At 48.8% G+C, this 21,619-nt stretch overlaps 2 protein-coding genes across 5 annotated transcripts in view; one reads left to right on the top strand and one right to left on the bottom strand.

Moving 5' to 3' along the window:
• ATP13A2 (ATPase cation transporting 13A2) overlaps positions 1 to 7,390 on the top strand; it is a 41,026-nt gene extending 33,636 nt beyond the window's left edge. Inside the window, exons 25-29 of the mRNA XM_053401244.1 lie at positions 1,602 to 1,698; positions 2,366 to 2,589; positions 2,757 to 2,908; positions 4,997 to 5,169; positions 7,095 to 7,390. Of these exons, the coding sequence (XP_053257219.1) occupies positions 1,602 to 1,698; positions 2,366 to 2,589; positions 2,757 to 2,908; positions 4,997 to 5,169; positions 7,095 to 7,274 (826 nt within the window). The 3' untranslated portion in view covers positions 7,275 to 7,390. The remainder of the gene's footprint in view (positions 1 to 1,601; positions 1,699 to 2,365; positions 2,590 to 2,756; positions 2,909 to 4,996; positions 5,170 to 7,094) is intronic.
• A 5,367-nt stretch (positions 7,391 to 12,757) lies between these two features.
• FICD (FIC domain protein adenylyltransferase) lies at positions 12,758 to 21,264 on the bottom strand. Of its 4 annotated transcripts, none has more exons than XM_053401230.1 (3): positions 21,164 to 21,264; positions 16,532 to 16,888; positions 12,758 to 15,014 (listed from the first exon to the last, which is right to left on the bottom strand). In XM_053401230.1, the coding sequence occupies exons 2-3, from the start codon at positions 16,836 to 16,838 to the stop codon at positions 13,933 to 13,935; spliced, it is 1,389 nt and encodes a 462-aa protein (XP_053257205.1). In that variant the 5' UTR covers positions 16,839 to 16,888; positions 21,164 to 21,264; the 3' UTR covers positions 12,758 to 13,932. The 4 variants fall into 4 exon arrangements, with proteins under 4 accessions (XP_053257205.1, XP_053257207.1, XP_053257208.1 ...); XM_053401232.1 differs by lacking the exon at positions 21,164 to 21,264 and adding an exon at positions 20,844 to 20,941; XM_053401233.1 differs by lacking the exon at positions 21,164 to 21,264 and adding an exon at positions 20,155 to 20,647.
• Positions 21,265 to 21,619: the final 355 nt, after the last annotated feature.

The following is a 21,619-nucleotide window of genomic DNA, read 5'->3' on the forward strand; positions in this document are numbered from 1 at the left end:
ACACAAGAAAGCCGCCTTTTCAGCGCATGCGCGGCAGCCTACAAGCCAGAGAACGTCTGCCCTCTAGCGGCGCCGGCCGTTCTACACAGGAAACCTCCACTTTACATGCATTCAGGAAACCTCCACTTGTTTTTATATTGAGCGCATGCCATCCTACAGATACAACCGGCCCTTTGAGGGTGACCAAACTGCTGATGCAGCCCCCGATGAATTTGAGTTTGACACCCCTGCAGTAGATGATCCTCTTTCCCACCATCGTCTCAAAAAATGTAGCTCCTCCTCTTTAATTGGAACTAGAAACCTTTTGGGGGGCTCCTCTAAAAGAGCAGGGAACGCGGGTGGTGCCGTGGTCTAAACCACTGAGCCTAGGGCTTCCTGATCTGAAGGTCAGTGGTTCGAATCCCCGCGACGGGGTGAGCTCCCATTGCTCGGTCCCTGCTCCTGCCAACCTAGCAGTTCGAAAGCATGTCAAAGTGCAAGTAGATAAATAGGTACCGCTCCGGTGGGAAGGTAAACGGCGTTTCCATGCGCTGCTCTGGTTTCTCCAGAAGTGGCTTAGTCATGCTGGCCACATGACCTGAAAAAACTGTCTGTGGACAAACACCAGCTCCCTCGGCCAGTAAAGCGAGATGAGCGCCGTAACCCCAGAGTCATCCGCGACTGGACTTAACTGTCAGGGGTCCTTTACCTTTACTTTTTACCTAAAAGAGCAAGCTTTTGGAAAATCAGTTATTCCCTTAAACATAAAAAAGGTTGTGAACTTAGTGGCATAGACTTCACACATGCTAGCCACTATGGTAAATTTTGATGAAAATACCTTGGAAGAACAGCAGTTGGCAGAAAGGGAGGAGTTTGTCCCTTACAGAAGCAAACACTTCCGAGTCTTCTTGCCCACATGCATCACTACTTCCTTAAAACAAAAAAGAAACCTCAGGGTGGGTGTCCCACGTTTTGGGCCCCTGGTTTGTGTGGGATCTCATTAGAATTGATGTGCATGCAGTATTGGGGGGGGCACCCTTTATATCTAAGTAAGGTGGCGCTGTGGTTTAAACTACAGAGCTTAGGACTCGCCGATCAGAAGGTCAGAGGTTCAAATCCCTGCGACGGGGTGAGCTCCTGTTGCTCGGTCCCTGCTCCTGCCAACCTAGCAGTTCGAAAGCACACAGTACAAGTAGATAAATAGGTACCACTCCTGCGGGAAGGTAAACAGTGTTTCTGTGCGCTGCTCTGGTTTACCAGAAGTGGCTTAGTCATACTGGCCACATGACCCGGAAGCTGTACGCCGGCTCCCTCGGCCAATAAAGTGAGATGAGCGCCGCAACCCCAGAGTTGGCCACGACTGGACCTAATGGTCAGGGGTCCTTTACCTTTAAGGAAATGCAGGCAGGGGAGGAAGCTGAAGCCACAACAGGGCATGTTAAAATGCTCTTTTCTTTTAGGGGGGGAAAAACACCAAACTGTTTCCGATGCCTAGTTGTGCTTATTTTGGAATGATTCCAGTGTAGATTGTGGATGAGCAACGTTTCTTAAGTTTCACTGGGTCTTCCCCACCCTGACACATTCCCTGATGTTAATTTTTCCTGGCAATCTTGGCCCTTTAGGGAAGGGAGATGTTCTCTGGTCACCTCCTTTGCGGTCTTCAAATACATGGCACTCTACAGCCTCGTGCAGTTTGTCTCTGTGCTTCTGCTCTACACGGTAAGGACTGCGTGAAAAAGAAAAGCTTCTGCCTTGAGTTTCCCTCTTGCTCTCGTGTTTCCATGCTTGTTGCTGCTGTCAGGACCCTGAGGGTCAAGACATGGATGCTGGTGATTCTACTGAAGTTCCACTATTGTGCATTTGCAAGTTTGATGGGGCTCCTGAGCACTTTCTGGTTGTATTTTGCAGCCACCAGTGAGAGATGTTTGCACACTTATAGACCCATATGCCAAAGACAGCACGGTGGACTTCAAGGCAGATGGGATCCTGTATTTGATAGGTCCCTCTGGATTCGGAACACTAAATACTCACTCATATGATCACAGTTGATTATTTCCTAAAGTTCTTCTCCCTTTTGTGGTGGGGAGGCCTGTCGTCCTCTCCAACTGCTTCTAATCTTCTGCATAAACCTGTGTATGCCATTGGGCCACTGCAGCATCCGGTGGCAATGAGTCCCACAGGTTAGGATGTGCATAGCAATTGCAACACAAAAGCTCTGACCCATCCAGCCCGTTTTCCTGTCTCCAGGAGAGGCTCGTACTGTGCCGCTGTAATCTCAAATGAGAGGGGTGTGTAGGCAGCAGAATTAAAGGTAGACTGTTCCTGAACCGTGGAGGCTCTGTTTCTTGAAAGTGGGCACATGGATCGTCTTTCCACCCCAACCCAGATCAACACCAATCTGAGCGATCTGCAGTTTTTGTTCTTTGACCTGATCATCACCACCACGGTGGCTGCTCTGATGGGCAGGACGGCGCCGGCGAAGGATCTGGGCACCAAGCGCCCGCAAGGAGCCCTCATCAACATCATTGTCCTGAGCAGCCTCGCCCTCCAGACCAGCCTCTTCATCGCCATCCAGGTCACCAGCTACTACATCACTGTCTCTCAGCTGTGGTAAGCAATGGGTGTGTGGGGGGGGGGAAACCAGCATGATGGGAAGTTGAGGAGGAGGAGGTGTCGGCCGTGGCAAGCTCTCAGGCTGGCATTTTCCAATTTGATTTGGCTGCCCTGCTAGTCAAAGAGGTGGTTGAGTCTTGCTGTGTCTCCTACCTCTGCCCCAGGTACGTCCCCTTGAACAGTACGGTGGCAGCCCCTCAGAACCTCCCGAATTACGAAAACACCGTTGTCTTCTGTATTTCCGGGTTCCAGTACCTCATCCTGGCAGTAGCCATGTCCAAAGGGCAGCCTTTCCGCAAGCCCCTCTACACAAACGGTGAGTCTCCCCCCTCCGCAAGAGATTCCTTGACACCGTCCTCCATCTTCACTGCCAAACCTTAGGGAGAAGTGAATCTCAGTCCGTCCCCCACTCTCTTTCTCTTCCTGTTTGGGCTTCTCCCTCTTCCCAAAACAGCCATTGACTCTTGTGAGCTTCCCACTGATCTTCGCTTCCATTTGCAGCAGCAGCCCAGCTCGTGCCCATTCTGACGCTGGTACTTTCATTTATTTTTATTATTTGTGAGTCGGGACCCGCCACCCGCATAGGAGTATAATAAGACACAAAGACACATTATTTTAGGTTAATGGGCAAAATTCGGCCACAACTTTTATTGGTTACAGCATGTGAGTAGTATTGGCTTAGGCATTGGATGAAACAGCAATACCAGACTCCACCCCGCACAGCCAGGAGTCATATTAGGGTTAACAACCAATGGGAGGAGCCTGTTGATGCAAATACAACTGGAAGCTCCCCCATGACATCACCGGGGTCGTAACATGGTCCTAGCCACCAGCAGGGCATTGGATAGGATCCACGACCGCCGGATTCCTTTAATGGAATACCCAAAAGAGGAGGGGTAGATGATGGCGCATACCCAATCCTCCAACACAGCACACATATTCCAGTGCCTAACCACCAATACCAGAAAGTTGTGACGAATTGCTACGAGGTAGGCGAAAAAACCAAGAGGCTGTTGCCAATTTGCCAAATGGATAAAAAAGTCCTACCAGGCCCCTTGGGCAACTAAGGCAACCAACCGAAGTCCATAGCAAGGTCAATATGCAAAAGAAGCTGACCTAAGAGGGAGGGAGGGCAGGAGATCTGAAGAAAACAGGAACAGACTGGGAGCAGAGCGCTGCTGCGGCCGTTTAAATGCAGCTAGCCCCGCCCACCAGCTGGCCCCGCCTACCGGCTGGGAGGCTTGGCCGCGGTGGCAGAAGCAATCAGGAGCAGGGAGCCGAAAACGCCTCCCTGCCCCAGCGGGAGGCTGCTCCCGCTCACGACCCCTCCCCTCTGGGAGGAGGAGAGGCCTTCCTTCACAAAATCTGTTACCTAGCCTTCACTCTAAGGTCGCAGTTAGAACAAGACAATATGCGCAGCGATCAGAAGGTTGGCGGTTCGAATCCCCGCGACGGGGTGAGCTCCTGTTGCTCCGTCCCCGCTCCTGCCAACCTAGCAGTTCGAAAGCACGTCAAAGTTGCAAGTAGATAAATAGGTACCACTCCAGCGGGAAGGTAAACAGCGTTTCCGTGCGCTGCTCTGGTTTGCCAAAAGCGGCTCAGTCATGCTGGCCACATGACCTGGAAGCTGTACGCCGGCTCCCTCAGCCAATAAAGCGAGATGAGCGCCACAACCCCAGAGTCGGCCACAACTGGACCTAATGGTCAGGGGTCCCTTTAACCCTTTATAAAACCAGAGGAACCAGTTAAAAAAACCCCACACACAGGTAAAAACCATTCCAAGCAGAAGAGAGCACCAAACATGAGCCATTTCCCTGCCAGAGGCCATGGGTGAAGCGGGGGCATCTTCTTGGTCCTGATAGTCTGAGCTGGAGGGGTTGGAATACGCCTATGGAGCTGTCTGTGGCTTGTGGAAGGGCAAGACCCACAAGGGCCCATGCTCTTGAAAGTGCCCCTTTTTACGTCGTAAGCCTTAGAACAAAGCTTTCCAAACTGTGCGTCGTGACACATTAGTGTGTAGGTGTGTCACACGAATGCTCCCCAGGGTTGGGAAGGCGGTAGCTTAACCTCCAGTTGGCTAGCAAAAGGGAATTACTGTCTTGCAAAATGTCTGAAAAGCAGGTCAGTTTGGAAAGCTCTGCCTTAAGAATCATAGAATTGTAGAGTCGGGAGGGACCACGAGAGACATCTAGTCCAACCCTCTGCAATGCAGGAATCTTTTGCCCAACATGGGACTTGAACCCTGAGCCTGAGACGTAAGAGTCTCGCGCTCTTACCAACTGAGCCATCCAGTTAGACTTGCGGCGTATATGTCTGTCTGCCTGCCTGCCTCCCAGCATGTTGTAAGTGCTCATCCTTTTCCTTGCCTCTCAATACTTTCTCCTTGTTCCCCTCCGCCTCGCAGTGGTGTTCTTGATAGCCTTAATCATCCTTTTCGGCCTCATGATCTGGTTAACCCTTTACCCGCTGGGCTTCATGAGATACCTCTTGAAACTGAAGGCCATCGACGACCTGAACTTCAAGCTCGCTCTCCTGGGGATGGCTGCTCTCCACTTCTTCACAGCCTTCATGCTGGAGGTATTGGGTGGGCAGGGGGAGAGAGTTACAAGTCATGTCCAAGAGGGAGGCAGGGGACATGGTGTCTGAGAAAAGAATGGAGGGGGGAAGGAACAGGGAGAAGGGAGCTTGCGCCTCTTCCTTTTCCTCCTCCTGCTCCCCTTCCCTAAACAACAACAACTACAAATTATTATTTATACCCCGCCCATCTGGCTGGGTTTCCCCAGCCACTCTGAGTGGCTTCCAACAAACATTAAAAATACATTAAAACATCAGTCATTAAAAGCTTCCCTAAACAGGGCTGCCTTCAGATGTCTTCTAAAAGTCAGATAGTTGTTTATTTCCTTGACATCTGGTGGGAGGGCGTTCCACAGGGCGGGCGCCACCACCGAGAAGGCCCTCTGCCTGGTTCCCTGTAACTTAGCTTATCGCAGTGAGGGAACCGCCAGAGTGAGTTTAACCGCTGGCAGTCAGGGAACAGTAAGTCAGAGGAGCCATGTCTTTCTGGAAGCAATGGCCACAGGATGCTGCTGTTGTTAATTTATTCAATTGATATACCACCCTTTATCAGGGTTAACATTTAAAAAAATATTACTATCACATTACAGTGATAGAAACGTTAAAAAAAAACCCATAATGACAGACAGCCTAATAGTAAAATAATCACTAAATAACTGTCTTCTCCCACGCACTTTCACAGGCCATAGATTATTTAATAGCCAAAGGCCTGGGTGAAGAGGAATGTTTTTGCCTGGCACCTGAAGACGTGTAGTGATGGCGCCAGGCGGGGAGAGAATTCCACAGTCAGGGAGCCACCACAGAAAAGGCCCGTTCTCTTGTTGCCACCATCCGAACCTCTCTGGGATGGGAGAGAAGCGCCTCAGATGATGATGATGATGATAATAATAATAATAATAATAATATTTATTTATACCCCGCCCATCTGGCTGGGTTTCCCCAGACACTCTGGGCGGCTTCCAACAAAACACAAAAATACAGTAACCTATTAAACATTAAAAGCTTCCCTAAACAGGACTGCCTTTAGATGTCTTCTAAAAGTTTGGTAGTTATTTTTCTCGTTGACATCTGGTGGGAAGGCGTTCCACAGGGCGGGCGCCACTACTGAGAAGGCCCTCTGCCTGGTTCCCTGTAACGTGGCTTCTCGCAGCGAGGGAACCGCCAGAAGGCCCTCGGCGCTGGACCTTAGTGTCCGGGCAGAACGATATAGGTGGAGACGCTCCTTCAGGTATACTGGACCGAGGCCTTTTAGGGCTTTAAAGGTCAGCACCAACACTTTGAATTGTGCTCTGAAACGTACTGGGAGCCAGTGTAGGTCTTTCAAGACCGGTGTTATATGGTCTCGGCGGCCGCTCCCAGTCACCAGTCTAGCTGCAGCATTCTGGATTAGTTGTAGTTTCTGGGTCACCTTCAAAGGTAGCCCCACATAGAGCGCATTGCAGTAGTCCAAGTGAGAGATAACCAGAGCATGCACCACTCTGGCGAGACAGTCTGCAGGCAGGTAGGGTCTCAGCCTGCGTACCAGATGGAGCTGATAAACAGCTGCCGTGGACACAGAATTGCCCTGTGCCTCCATGGACAGCTGGGAGTCCAGAATGACTCCCAGGCTGCGCACCTGGTCCTTCAGATGACAGGCGACATCTCCTGATGAAAGTTGGCTTTCTAAAAAGGGTTAGGCAAATCTGAGGGTGTGGGTGTGTGAGAGGAAGGGCCCACCTGCAGCTAATAACCATGACCCTTGAGTGGAACCTGCATGTTAAGGGGCAGTCTACCCCTGTGTGCCAGGTTGGGAGCAGGCCACAGAGAGGGAGCTGCTGCCTTCCAGCCTCGCCAGAGAAGCCTCTCGTGGGAGCTGCTGTTGGGTGCAGTGGGCATGGCAGGGCGGCTAGCCTCTCAGGGTCCCTTTCTCTCTCTTCCGCTCTCTCCAGACCTGCCTGGACTACGGGCTTCTCAACGGCCTCCGGAACCTGTGTGGGAAAAAGTCGTCGAAGAAGCTCTTCAAACGGCTGGAGAAGGAGCTGAGCCAGCAGCAGCCCTTGTGGCCTCCGCTCCACGAACCCATCTTTGCCACCGCCGCTGCCACCCAAATCACCCCTGTCATGAGGTGACGCTGGGCGCAGACACACATGATGCCTGTGTGGACATGAAAGACGGAGGCGCCTCTTCTGCGCTTTCCCTTGGTACGGGACCATTTTATTTATTTCCACTGGTCGCTACACTGTCCTTCATTCCGCTGCTGCCCGCTTGGCAAAAGACCCCGGAAACGACACTCCTCCTCCATTTAAAGTCCTTGTGTTACCTGCTGCCCCACTTGCCGAGGTGGAGGCAGGAGGCGATCAGGTGCCCCTCCATAGCAAGAGAAGCCCCCCGCCAGCCGCCAGCTCTAAAATCTGAGATCTGTCTGGGAGTGGGAAGAGTTGTACCTCACCCGAGTTGAAAGCTTGCAGACGGGCTAGATTTGGCTTGGTCCGTCTCCTGGCGCGAGATGGGGGCAGGCTATGCCACATTGCCATGACCAACGTGTTTCCTGCCAGCCATTCCAGGCTTTGTTTTTGAGCCTGGTTGACAACTGGATTCCAGCTGAGGTTCCTTGCAGCTCTGGAAGAATTCCAAAGAGGAGGCTGGTACAATTTTTGTGAGGGCGCGAACCAGGCAACCCTAGCCCAGCCCTCCTGCGTCAGCCAGGTGGGCATACAGCTCAGCGTGGCTCTGCTTTGCCCCAGTAGAGGTGGGGTCACTCCAGCGGCGTTGGTGGTGAGGGCTGGGTTGCCCCTTCGCCTGGCACCATCCGGTGCACAAACACAGACCGTCCCGGGTGCCAGAAACCCAACGCTATACCACTGGTCCCTCTTGAAGCACTGAGACCCCCACTAGTGCCCTGGAGCGTCTTCCTGTGGAGGGGGTGGGTGGGGTGTTAGGAACCAGGCAGTTCTTTCCCTCTTTGATTGGCCCAGATGTGCTGGTCACATTTCCTCTGTTGAAAAGAGAGCAATGGTGCCACCTGTACTTGCCCAAGTGACCGTATTTCCTGTGGACAGAGTTGCAAGGAGAATGGAGCCCCCTGTGATTTGGACGCTGTCGTGTGTTCCTCCTCCATGCCAGAATTACTGGAAATTGTAGCAAATCTGCACCAGTCTCAAAATGAGAAAGCTCATCAGGGCTGTGTGTGTGTATGTGTATGTGTGTGGTTTGCAATAGGGCTATCTCTCCCCATCCTTATCCCAAGATCACCCACTCCGCAAGAAAAATGAAAAAGGTTACTTGAAAGGATGGTTGCGCTGAGAGTGAAAGAACCCAGTTCTGTATGGTTATGAACGAGTCTCACAATAAACAGATGATATTTTCTGGGCAATTCTGTTCTTCTTTTAACAGATACATATCCTGCTTTGTCATTAGTTCACAGACTTTCAGAGGGAAGCTAATAACTTAGAGCCACCCTTGGGAAAAACATAGATGTGCAGCTGCACCCACAATGCTTGAATGCAGTGGCACAGGGGGGAAGAAAGCTAAATTTGGCTATAAAACGGCGAAAAGAAAACCCAGCTCGAGTCAAAGAATTGAGGAAGGAAAGAATTGCTCTCTTGGGCTCAGCCGGGTCTCTGCTTTCCTGGGAATCACGTGGGGCTGGTACAAAGCAAGGTGAAACAGTTTGCTTCAGCGAAGCTCCTGAGAGGGACAGCAGCTGGAGGTTGATTAGAAGCTGCCGTCACACCCACCTGCCCTTGGGCTCTCATCCTGGCTCTCTTGTGCCTTCCTGGAGGGTCTCCCATCTTGAAAATCAGAGTGTTATGATTTCCGCCCCCTCCAAGGAACAAGAGGATAGGAGAAGGGGGTGATGTCATGGCAGGGTGAAGTTGTTAGCAGCACGGTATTCAGAACAGAGCCCTGGAAAGAAGGGTGCATGGCAGAATTGCTTGCTGTGTGGAAGTGGCCGAGGGACAGAGGCACTGAGGGATTGGGGGTTTGGCTCAGGCAGCTGTGAATCAAGCACAGGCATGTACCAGAAAGGGTTTTTTAATAATAATAATAATAATAATAATAATAATAATAATAATAATAATAATTTATTATTTCTACCCAACCCATCTGGCTGGGTTTCCCCAGCCACTCTGGGCAGCTTCCAACAAAACACTAAAATACAATAACCTATTAAACATTAAAAGCTTCCCTAAACAGGGCTGCCTTCAGATGTCTTCTAAAAGTTTGGTAGTTATTTTTCTCTTTGACATCTGATGGGAGGGCGTTCCACAGGGCGGGTGCCACTACTGAGAAGGCCCTCTGCCTGGTTCTCTGTAACTTGGCTTCTCGTAGTGAGGGAACCGCCAGAAGGCCCTCGTCGCTGGACCTCAGTGTCCAGGCAGAACGGTGAGCAGCGGTGAGCTGAGGCAAGGATAGCCCCCCCCCCCACAACGAGGCGGCCCAAGCCATTTTGCTGCCAAAGGACAAGATGTTGTGGGGGGTTGCCAACTCCCAAGAGACTACGATCTACTTTCAGAATTAAAATCTGGCAGTGATCTACCCCCATTTTTTAGGGGTTCAGCAACTCTGTTGAGCTTTTTTAGGGAGGAATCATAGAATCATAGAGTTGGAAGAGACCACTAGGGCCATCGAGTCCAACCCCCTGCCAAGCAGGAAACACCATCAGAGCACTCCTGACATATGGTTGTCAAGCCTCTGCTTAAAGACCTCCAAAGAAGGAGACTCCACCACACTCCTTGGCAGCAAATTCCACTGTCGAACAGCTCTTACTGTCAGGAAGTTCTTCCTAATGTTTAGGTGGAATCTTCTTTCTTGTAGTTTGGATCCATTGCTCCGTGTCCGCTTCTCTGGAGCAGCAGAAAACAACCTTTCTCCCTCCTCTATGTGACATCCTTTTATATATTTGAACATGGAGGAAAGCCCTGTTTTGGGGGGGGCGGTTAAGGGGCAGGGTTTTGGGGAAGGGGAATTCCGTTTTGGAGGGGAAAGGAAGGCAAGGGAAATTGGGGTTAAGTCATTCACAAAAACATCGCTATGGATGATAACAGCCACACAGAGGGAAGGTCCATCTTCCCTTCCTGAGTTCAAACAATGGAGGGTGGAACGAGGGGGTGGGACAGGAGTCCGATTTACCAACGCAGAGGAAAGGGAGCCAGAGATCAACCACGATCTACCAGAATCGCCGGGATCTACCAGTAGATCACGATCGACCTGTTGGACATCCCTGGGATGTTGCATTCCCCCTTCTGCACAAAATCATGACTAAACAGGGTCCTACATCGCACCCAGAGGACAGCAAGGGATCTTAGGGGCTGCAGGGCAGGCCAGGTTACACACATTTTGAGTCACTTTCCACCCCTCGGAATTTGCTGCCTCGTGGAAGGGCTGGTCGTGCCCAAAACAAGTATGGGGTAAAAAAAAGGAGAATGTGTGAAAAACACCCGGAAGTGATTTCACACATTTTTTCCGTAATTTCATGTTCTCCTAAACCTGTGGGTCACAATTTCATGTTCTTAAGTGTTTTCCAGAATGTTGCTTTTTCCTGACTTGCAGGTCACGATTTCCACATTACGTATGTCAGCAGCTAATTACCCCTAAATGGAATCTCTTATGGAGGTACAGGAAGGCAACTTGATTCTTAAGGCTGGGATCTTCAGCTCTTGAGCATAATATCCCTTAAAAGCGGTGGAATTGACTCTGAAATATATGTGAGAGCAGGCTGCAAGTCTCTCAAGGCCACATTCTGTTCTGACGACCACAACCTACTAGTATAAAAGAAAAGACAACTTCTGTACCTCAGCCTGGTTTAATCACTGTCAAGAATTACTGAAGTCCTTATCTCTCATCTTTTTCCTAACAGATAGCCAAAGTGTAGTATTTTCATCCATTCAACTGTGTGTGTGTATGCTAGGTCATTCAAATTCGCCTCTTCTTGTTCTCTGGTAGTACACATGCCCCCACCATCAACAGAACACTGCTCAGGTGTGTTTATAAAAGGCAGGCCCCCTTATTAATGGAATTGCAATTCTTTAACTGCCTTTTTTTTTGGAGACTCTACACAACTGAAGATTCCTCCCTAATTCAGATCTTTGCATGCTTACTGTTGCATAAGCCCACTGAAGTCAATGAGACAAACTCTAGAAATGTGATTAGGATCGTACTCTAAGCTACAATCACACAGTGCTTTATGTAAAACCAGATACCATAGTGCAGGCATGGGCAGACTTAAGATTTGATTTTTTTTAAATCTAGGGCTCCAAGATCTAACCAGAACCAGGTGCAAAAGTCATACAGTTAGAACAATGCAACTGAGCACATTTTGAAATAAAGAATTGGTTTTTAGTACTAGAACTGAACTGAACAGTTCACTATTAGTTTTCTTAATTTCAGAAGCCTTATTTTAGTGCAAAAATCATTGCCCCTATTATTGGAAGACAGAGACCTTGCCCATCTGCAAAACAGCCAGAGCTCTACCAGCAGATCTCAATCTTCCTTCTGCCCGTCTTTGCCATAGTGCATAGCACTCCAGTATTATTCAAAAAGAGTTGTGCAACAGAGAATGCTTAATTCACAATGCCATATAGCAGCCCTTGCCAATGTAGGGCCCTCCAGATGTTCTGCACTACAACTTCCATCAGCCCCAGCCAGCCAGAAGTTGCGCCTGCTGAAAACCTTATTTCAGCAAGCCTATCCAGGCATAGTATAGTTCATATTTGTTATTAAAAGTTTTATCAACCTTATTGCATTTAAGAGTTCTGGAATTAAAGTTGCAGCCTAAAACATCTGGCAGATTTCAGGCTGGTAAGGTAAAAGGTAAAGGGACCCCTGACCATTAGGTCCAGTCGTGACCGACACTGGGGTTGCGACACTCATCTCGCTTTATTGGCCAAGGAAGCCGGCGTACAGCTTCTGGGTCATGTGGCCAGCATGACTCAGCTGCTTCTGGCGAACCAGAGCAGCGCACGGAAACGCCATTTACCTTCCCGCCGGAGTGGTACCTATTTATCTACTTGCACTTTGACATGCTTTTGAACTGCTAGGTTGGCAGGAGCAGGGACCGAGCAATGGGAGCTCACCCCGTCGCGGGGATATGAACCGCTGACCTTCTGATTGGCAAATCCTAGGCTCTGTGGTTTAACCCACAGCACCACCCGCGTCCCCAGTATAGTTCATATTTGTTATTAAAAGTTTTATCAACCTTATTGCATTTAAGAGTTCTGGAATTAAAGTTGCAGCCTAAAACATCTAGCAGACCTCAGGCTGGTAAAGGCTGCGGTAAAGGCAGAACTTCTCCTGCTACATACTATTTGATCAGCATATTCTCATCTAGGCAGTGCTTTAAAGGTACAGATGACCCCTGTTGGTTACTCTCCCTGTGGCACCTCAGTGTACTTGATTTCTTAAATTTGATCCATTCAATTCTAATACATTTATTTCATAGTGCTTTGTATGATCGTGTTTTTCAGTGGGAAGACTAGGACAGTCAATAGAGGAGCAGAGAATGAGGTGTGAGATGGAGAAAAGGGCAAACGCTTTCAGACTCCACTCTTCCGCCGCTAATACTGCATGTATGTCTAAGTGCTGGATATTAGCAATATCACTCATGTACAAATTTGTCTTTCGCAAATCGGGTGCAATGCTTAGCACCATTTCTTTATTGGCAAGTCAAGTGAATTTGTAAAGTGCTATCAAAAAGGGGTGATAACAGATCTGTTATCTGTTCAAATTTTCTTTAGATACTTTTTTTAAAAAAATAGTGGATATATGCCAGGCCATGAAATCAACTCTGGACAAGTGAACAGTACCAAACCAGGGCTCTTACATACATGTACATGTACGTACACAGGGGACCCAACTTTTAAACAGCAAACCTTCCTTATCCCCCACATATCCCAAGTTTTCCCTACTGCACCATCAAGTTGTGTTTTCCAAACAGGCTCCAGCACCAGCACCAGCAGAATTACTTGTGGTATCCTTTCAGTGCCCCAATCAAAATGTCTCACAGGAGTGTTGTATCTCCCCCCCCCCCCTATTTTTGAAGGTGGGGGAAGGCTAAATAGGCAAGCCTGTGTTATGAAGAAGGAACAACTTAGGTCCCCCAGTTACGGGGTAAAAGGGAAATATGTTGGGTTCCAGGTTTGGAATACAAACTGACACAAAAATGGGGGTAAAGCAATATGCAGTCAAAAGCAGAGGTAGCTAATCTGTGGCTCTGCAGCACTGGATCAACTACAGCTCCCATCATTCCTGGCCATGGGATGTCCTGGCTGGAGCTGATGGGAGTTGGAGTCTAACAACACCTAGAGACCACTGGTTAGCCACTCCCTGATCTGAAATGCAGCCTGGGGTGGATTCAGTCAAATACAGCCCAGACTCTGCCACTGAATTTGGGCATCACCATGCCTTCAAGCCAAACTGAACTGCTTTGTTGGAAGGGACCCCTCAGCCAGAATGTCCTAGGCAAACAAACAACAGGTTTTTCTTGTCCAATGAGCGCTGGCTGAGAAGTCCCTTGCAGAACAGTTTCCCTTAAACACAGTGATGTCAATTTGCAAAGATGTCTTTGGCTGAATCCACCTCAGGGTGCTGCCCTGCTCCCCTCTCCATAATAAAGCCAGTGAAACTGAAAAAATACATATATCTCGGGAATAATAAATATTGAAATATTCTTGCCCCCCCCCCCAGATTTAACTTAAAACTTATTTAAATAGATGAAATGCTTAAAAGAAAGTGCCAGTAGTCATGTGTTTGATAATGCCAAGCGGGTCACGACCCCTACACTGGCATTCATGTTCGGGTTTTGACGGGGATGGTCTGCTTGCAAACCGTGGTGCTGCCATGTGCTTCGGGCAACCCCACGGAATACTCAGTTGTGGCTATGAGCAGCATGTCCAAAGTGGTCTCGGTGCATTTGGCAATGAAACGGATGAAGGGCCTGACGTCACCTTCGTTGGCCACTTCCAAGACATGGTAGTACTCTGCCCGCTGCTCCTTGCGGATGGTGATGGGCGGGTAGCCCGCCTGCATGAGAATGAGGTTCATCAAGAGGCGTGAAGTCCTGCCGTTGCCGTCTACGAAGGGGTGGATGTAGACCAGTTTGTAATGGGCCAAGGCGGCAAATTCAACCGGGTGCAGGCTCATGGCGTCTTCGGAGTTGATCCACTGTACAAACTCAAGCACTTGCTTTTCGACGTCGCAAGGGTGCGGGGGGATGTGGTGCCCTACAAAGACCTGGGTAGTCCGAAACCTCCCAGCCTCTACTGGGTCCACGTAGCCAAGCACTCTCCTGTGAATCTCCAAGATGTCCGTGAGGGTCACGGACCCAATTCTGGACACCAGTGTGGTGTTGACGTACTTCATGGCGGCATGCATGCCGATGACCTCGTTCTGCTCCACCAGACTCTTGCCGGGAACGGCGTAGCGCGTCTCGATGATGTGCCGTATTTCAGAAAGCGTCAAGGTGTTCCCTTCGATGGCCACCGTGTGGTAGATGTGGTGGTAGTAAGACTCCTCCATCACCCTGCGGAGAGCGGAGCTGCCTTTCGGGATGGACATGACCTTTTGGACTTTGCTGTCAATGATGCTGAAGTACCTCTGGTCAATCTCTTCAACGAGGGGCAATGTCCGGTCGCGATTGATCAGAGCCTTCTCGTTACGGGGGGAAATGGTCAGGGCTTTGGAATACAAGTAGTCAGCCTGAATTATGTCCTTCTCTTCTTCAGAGAAGAGGCCAAACTCAGTCAAGGCATCAACGTAATCGGGGTCCATCTTGAGGGCGTGCAAGAAAAGCTTATGGGCTTTCTCCCGTTTACCTTGTCTCTTCATCTCCAGCGCCTGGTTCAGGGCTGCTCTGGCTTCTAACCTGACCTCTGAAACAAAGCAACCAGGGTTAGCATTGCAGAAAGGTGTGCTATGGAGCAGAGGTAGGGAACCCATGGCTCTTGCAGCTCCTATTTGCCTCCAGCTCCTATCAGTGCCAGCCAGAATGGCCAATAGTTAAGGATGATGAGAGCCGTGATAAAGGAATTCCAGCCTGCTACATTACCCTCCTGTCTACCTGGTTATTCAAAGACTCAGCTCTTTTTGTATGGAAGTATGGATGCTGGAACTGCTGTTCTTTATGTGATGTCTGATTCTTGGATTAATTCAAGCCCTCTTGTCTTAGCAGCTGGTGTACTCTTTTCAACTCACTCCAACTTCCTTAAACTCTGTGGGGCGAAGTTGTATTTTGAAGTTGCACTGTACTATTAACGCATGAGCTATTGCTTTTCAAATATCAAATGCAGGGATAGAAATATACCACAGAATATTACAAATAAACCACCTTGCTTGTGGGATTTGCGCTGGTTGTCAATTTGCTTATAGGCCAAGTTCAAGGTGCTGTTTTAAGTCCCTATATAGCACGGGACCAGGTTACTTATCCCTTACACAATCAGTAGATCACTGTGAGAGTGTTTCTTCTGCAAGTTCCTAAGAACTCAGAAGCCCACTTCACAGGACCTTTAGTGCCGTGGCCCCTGATCTGTAGAACAGCATTCCTGTTGAGATATAACAGGCACCTGCTCCAGAAAGAGTTGAAAGGCATTTTTGTTCCAGCTGGATAAAGGGGTCTTTACCATGAATGTCCATTTGTTACCTTGAGTCTTATTTTAAATGCATTGTTTTTAAACTCTTCTTAATTATTTTATATACAAATCACCTTGAGATACAGTGGAACCTCGGTTTTCAAACGTAATCCATTCCAGAAGACCGACTTCCGAAACGTTCAAAAACCGAAAACTCAATACGGAAGCCAAATACAATAGGGCAACTCAAAATGGAAGCCATGCAGCACATTCAGCTTCCGAAAATTGTTCGAAAACCGGAGCAGTTACTTCCGGGTTTTTGGCGTTTGAAAGCCGATATGCTTGACTATGGAGGCATTCGACAACCGAGGTTCCACTGTAGCAGTTTAGGAGGTGATTAATAAAATAATTGTCATAATAATAATAAGAGGTAGTAGTAAGGTTAAAAAAAAAAAAAGGTAAAGGACCCCTGGATGGTTAGGTCCAGTCAAAGGTGCCTATGGGGTTGTGGCGCTCATTTTGCTTTCAGGCCAAGGGAGTCGGCGTTTGTCCACAGACAGCTTCCTGGGTCACGTGGCCAGCAGGACTAAACCGCTTCTGGCGCAACGGGACAGCATGACGGAAACCAGAGCATATGGAAACACCGTTCACCTTCCTGCCGCAGCGGTACCTATTTATCTACTTGCGCTGGTATGCTTTCGAACTGCTAGGTTGGCAGGAGCCGGGATAGAGCAACAGGAGCTGACCCTGTTGTGTGGACTTGAACTGCTATCAACATAGAGATTTATTGGAGCCATAAACTTCCCTTTCCACTCTCATACCTTGGGAGGCTTTGGGCTTCAACACCAGCAGCTGCAATCCACCTGAGGTCACGCTGAGGTCCGTCGTCTGCCCTGTGTACGTGGTGATCCCTGTGTAACCCAATCCCAGCTTGCTCTTCAGCAAGGACAAGCTCTTGTAAAAGGCATGGTACTGGTCTTCCACGGACGTCAACGGGAGCAGCAACATGAGGAGTGCAGCCAGCAGGACCACCAGCACCGCCGCCCAGCGGACACGGAGCCACAGGGACACCCATTTCAGCTCCGGCTCTGCCACTGCCACCACAGCTGCCATCGATACAAGGTTCATCTGGCCTCAGGGAAGGGCAAGAGGCACATTCCTTCTCTTGCGGGCCTCACCTAGGAATGGAAATGGGTAAGTTGCCAAAGAAGCATCATGCGGGTGGCCCTCTTGCTACCCTCTTTCTCTCTGAACCCAAATACCATCCTTCAGCATGACTCTATTCATACCCCAAGATCATCCCCCAGAGACGCTTCCCTGAGTTTTCCCTCAGAAAGAGGCTCAGAGGAAATAATAAAGGAATAGGACCTTTTTGGTTGTGGGTCCTCACCTGTGGAACTCTCTCCAAAGTGAAGCTTGCCTGACACCAACACGGACCAGGTTAAAACATTTCTCCTCTGCCTGACATTTGACTGAATATGATCCTATTGTGTCATAGCTTCATTAGTGTTACTTTGAGCGATTGCTTGTTTTTCCTCTCTGTTTTCTGTGGAGTCAGTGGTTGTTGCCATTTGTTTTGGTTTTTAAAAAACATTTTTGTATGTTTTTAAACCTGATTGGAAGTCACTTAGATTGATTCCTTCCAACTCTACAATTTGATGATTCTACAACCTGCTAGGCAAATTACAAATTAAAACCAATCGCCACCTGTCTTGTCCAGCCATTCGAATCCCCCTTTTCCCATTTTCCTAGGCTGTAGTGTCTGATGTTCATGGCACTTTTAGAGTAGGCCTACCCAGGTACAATAATGAGGTGGTAGAATGGATTGTAGCACACCTGGGGTACTGTGTCCAGTTCTGGGCTCCACAATATAAGAAGTATACTGACAAGCTGGAAAATCTGCAGAGAAGGGTGACCAAGATGGTCAAGGGTCTGGAAACCAAGCCTTATGAGGAACAGTTAATAATAATAATAATAATAATAATAATAATAATAATAATAATAATAATTTTTATTTATACCCTGCCCTCCCCGGCCAGAGCCGGGCTCAGGGCAGCTAACACCAGTAAAATTACAGTAAAAACATAATGGAGGGGGGGGACACCAAATTTAAAATACAGGTTAAAATGCAATTTTAAATGCAGCCTCATTTTAAAATAGCCCGTAAGTCAAAACCATATGGGGAAGGAAACATAAGCGTCAGACTGAGTCCAAACCAAAGGCCAGGCGGAACAGCTCTGTCTTGCAGGCCCTGCGGAAAGATGTCAAGTCCCGCAGGGCCCTAGTCTCTTGTGACAGAGCGTTCCACCAAGTCGGAGCCAGTACTGAAAAGGCCCTGGCCCTAGTTGAGACCAATCTAATCACGTTGCGACTTGGGACCTCCAAGCTGCGGATAGGGGTAGCAGGCTGCTATCCGCAAGCTGCGGATAGGGGTAGCAGGCTGCTATCCGCAAGCTGCGGATAGGGGTAGCAGGCTGCTATCCGCAGCTTGGAGAGCCCTGCAGGGCTCCCAAGCTGCGAATGTCTGCCCGGCGTGAGGGGCGCTCTGAAGCAGAGCGCCCCTCACGCGGGGCAGCAGGCTGCTATCCGCAGCCTAGGCAGCCCTGCGGGAACTCTTCTGAAGGCTGGCGGGGGAGAAGGGCTTTTCTTCCCACCGCCAGCCTTCAGAACAGCCTTCTGAATGTTGGCGGTGGGGAGGAAAACCTTCCTCCCACCGCAAGTCTTCAGGACAGGTCCGGGAACAGAGAAGGCGCGCTGCGCTTCCCCGCTGTCCCCGGAGATTTCCCTATGGGCTTTCCTCTTGCGAAGCCGCTAAAAATCGGAAAACCCTTTCGTCTTGCGGGTTTTTCGTTTAGCGAGGCATTCGTCTTGCGGGGCACCACTGTATTAAGAAACCAAAATCCCTCTAGAGGGGGTTTTGGGACATTACAAGAATGGCTGGAGGAGGGAGAATTCAGGCTGAATTGGACAGAGTCTTTGTTCTCTTGGGAAAGTTACAAGGCCAAATTGATGTTTTGGCTATAAATGTTACAACTCTGGACTCAACTGTAAACATATCATTGAATCTGATAAGGATTTGAATCAGGAAGTTTATTCAACTGAACAGAAAGAGAAACTTGACAACTTTGAGAATTTGGAGGAGACATATGTTGTCCCTGAAGAAAAGGAAGGAGGAGCTGTAATTCTGTAGATGATGAAGGAGGACTTGAGGTCTGACATGATGGTAATGAAGGAAAATAAGAACTTGATGTGGAAAATCTGGCCTGAATTGGAGATTGAAAAAAGGAGAGATCTCCTTATGTGGAGATCTGAAGACCTAAGGATTACAAATTTGCTTAAGGTGGAGGTTGGAGCCTCGGGGACATTTGGACTTGAAAGGAGTAAGAAACAAGATTTGGGCTCCACTTTTAAGTATGGAGGACTGGTTGGAAGAAACATGGATCCTGAAGGGCCAGAGCTTCTCCGAGATTTGGTGTTTAATTTTAAGGACAATCAAAAAAACCGGCAGAGAGGAATTGAGAGAGAATTAAGAGCCTCGGATGTGAGATCTCCAGGCTAATACTAGATTAAGACTGATGGACATTTGTTGGGGACTGAAACCGGGAAAGGGGTGGGGTGGGGTTTGGGAATCCAAAGGGTACATAATTATAATGTGTTTTGTTTTTATTTTGTTTTTGTAATGTGTATGAAAATTGGGAAATTCGTGGAAGGGAATTTGGGTCGACTTTAGAAAGAATGTTTTAAGAATGTGTATTGATGTATAAGTATTGATGTTTAAGTTTGGATAAGGTAAAATTGGTTTTTTAAAATGAACTAAATTAAATGAAAATAAGGTTAGCAAAAATAAATTAAGGAAATGGATGAAAGAGAAAAAGTAAAATATTAATATGTTATATTAATTATAGAAATAGGTTAAAAATTATGGATAAGGATTTGCTGAATTAACAATTTGAACTGGAATACAAGAAAGGGAGGTATGAGGAGGTCAGGGAAATATGTTATTGAAAAATAGGTATTGTGAACTTTATGTGTTTTTAATCTTTTTTGCTTTTTGCTTTTTGATTCTTTTTTATTGTATTAAATTTGAAAATCTTAATAAATATATTTAAAAATAAAAATAAAAACAAGATTAAAATACAACATTAAAATATTGAAACATTAAAATATTTAAATGCAGCCTCATCACAGGAGGAGAAAGGAAAAAGAGGGGGAGGGAATCTAGACAGGGGAGCATTTTAAAATGAACCAACCGAAGTGGTACAGTACTGTCTACCACTTCAGGACTTTCATACCTAAACATGCAAAGCAGATCTCAGCCTCTAGAGGCCATCCAATGCCCGCTGTCCCTTCTTGTGACAGGTCAGCCTTAACTCAGCTTGGCGAGCAAACCCACAGAAGTTGTACAGTTTACTTGCCCACCTGAACAGCATCTGAGCCTGCTCACCTGGAAGCCACTCTGCTTCTCTGCAGGCAGGTAGTCTGAAGGCAAACCAGCCCAGCGGCAAATTTATAAAGTGTTCAGTTCGAAAAACAACAACACCAAACCCATTTATCCATCCAATCAACTGTGAACATCAAGCTAAGGCAGAGTCACCAAGAACAACCCTTGATCTCCTTACTGCCACTACCGAATCATAGGACTTTTTCTTTTTCCTTTCTCCTCCTGAGATGAGGCTGCATTTTAATATTTTAACGTTTCAATATTTTAATGTTGTATTTTAATCTAGTTTTTAAGTTGTATTCAGCTTGTTTTTATTATTGCTTGTTAGCCGCCCTGAGCCCGGCCTTGGCTGGGGAGGGCGGGGTATAAATAAAAATTATTATTATTATTATTATTAGAGTTGCGAGGGATCCTGAGGGTCATCTAGCCCAACCCTCTCCAATGCAGGAACCGCAGCCGAAGCATCCATGAGAGATGGCCTGATCTCTCTCTTCTCTTCGCCTCCAACCTTCCCCTTCTCCACCAACTTCACCCCCTACTTATCCACCACTAGATACACCCCCCCAAAAAATGTACCCTTCCCTCTTTTGCCCTTCTCAACCAAGACCCAGCCTGGTACCCCCCCCCCAAAAAAATTCCTTCTCCCAGTTCTGCTCGCTCCCTAGCTTTCCCTCCAACACGCCCCACTTTACCTTCTCCCAAACGAATGGGGGACCCCCCCACCAGCGAGGCCCGAGGCCCCCTCCCTCCTGCCTCCTCTGTGCCCCCTCCCTCTTCCCCTCAAACGAGGCGATTCGCCCCACACAACACCCTCTTCCCTTTCCTGACCCCCAAGTCTGCCCCACTTTCTCTCCCCCCCCCAGACACACAAACAGGGGCAGCCCCACTGTTCACCCCCATATTTTTTTAACCCCCTTCCCCAAATCCCCTTCCCACATTTCGACCCCTTCCCCCCAAACCCCCAAATACTCTCCCCCCCAAAGCCCCCCCCCGCACCCATCCCGCCTCCTACCTCCCTCCTGTCGCCCTGGCGCATCGCTTCCACTCCCTCCAATCCAACCTCCAGTTCCTCTACTTCGTCTCCGCCCATTGGAAGGCCAGGCCGTCCCTTACCCTCCTCCCTCCTCTCTTATTGGCCCCTGCTCACGCCACTCTCTCTCTGTCCCGCCTCCGCGGACAAGGCCTCCAGTTCATCTGCTCTTCTCCCATTGGCTATCCCGCCCCGCCAATCTGTTTGTAAGTCCCCGCCAACCTTCCCTCCGCTGGAGAGGGCGGGCAAGGAGGGATGAGAAGCTCCGTGTTCGTGGACGGATGCGATTGGTCCAAGTCCCCGTCCGTCCAGAAAGCCGGGTTTGGCCAATGGGGAGGTTTCGAGGGCGGGGACAAGAAGCGTCCCGGGAAGATGGCGGCCTGGTTGCCTGGGCGACGGGCGTGAGGCGTACGCGAATTTTAGGTGTGCGCGACGTCA

The sequence above is a fragment of the Podarcis raffonei genome, chromosome 8 (assembly GCF_027172205.1).
Source record: "Podarcis raffonei isolate rPodRaf1 chromosome 8, rPodRaf1.pri, whole genome shotgun sequence".
NCBI classification, from domain to species: domain Eukaryota; kingdom Metazoa; phylum Chordata; class Lepidosauria; order Squamata; family Lacertidae; genus Podarcis; species Podarcis raffonei.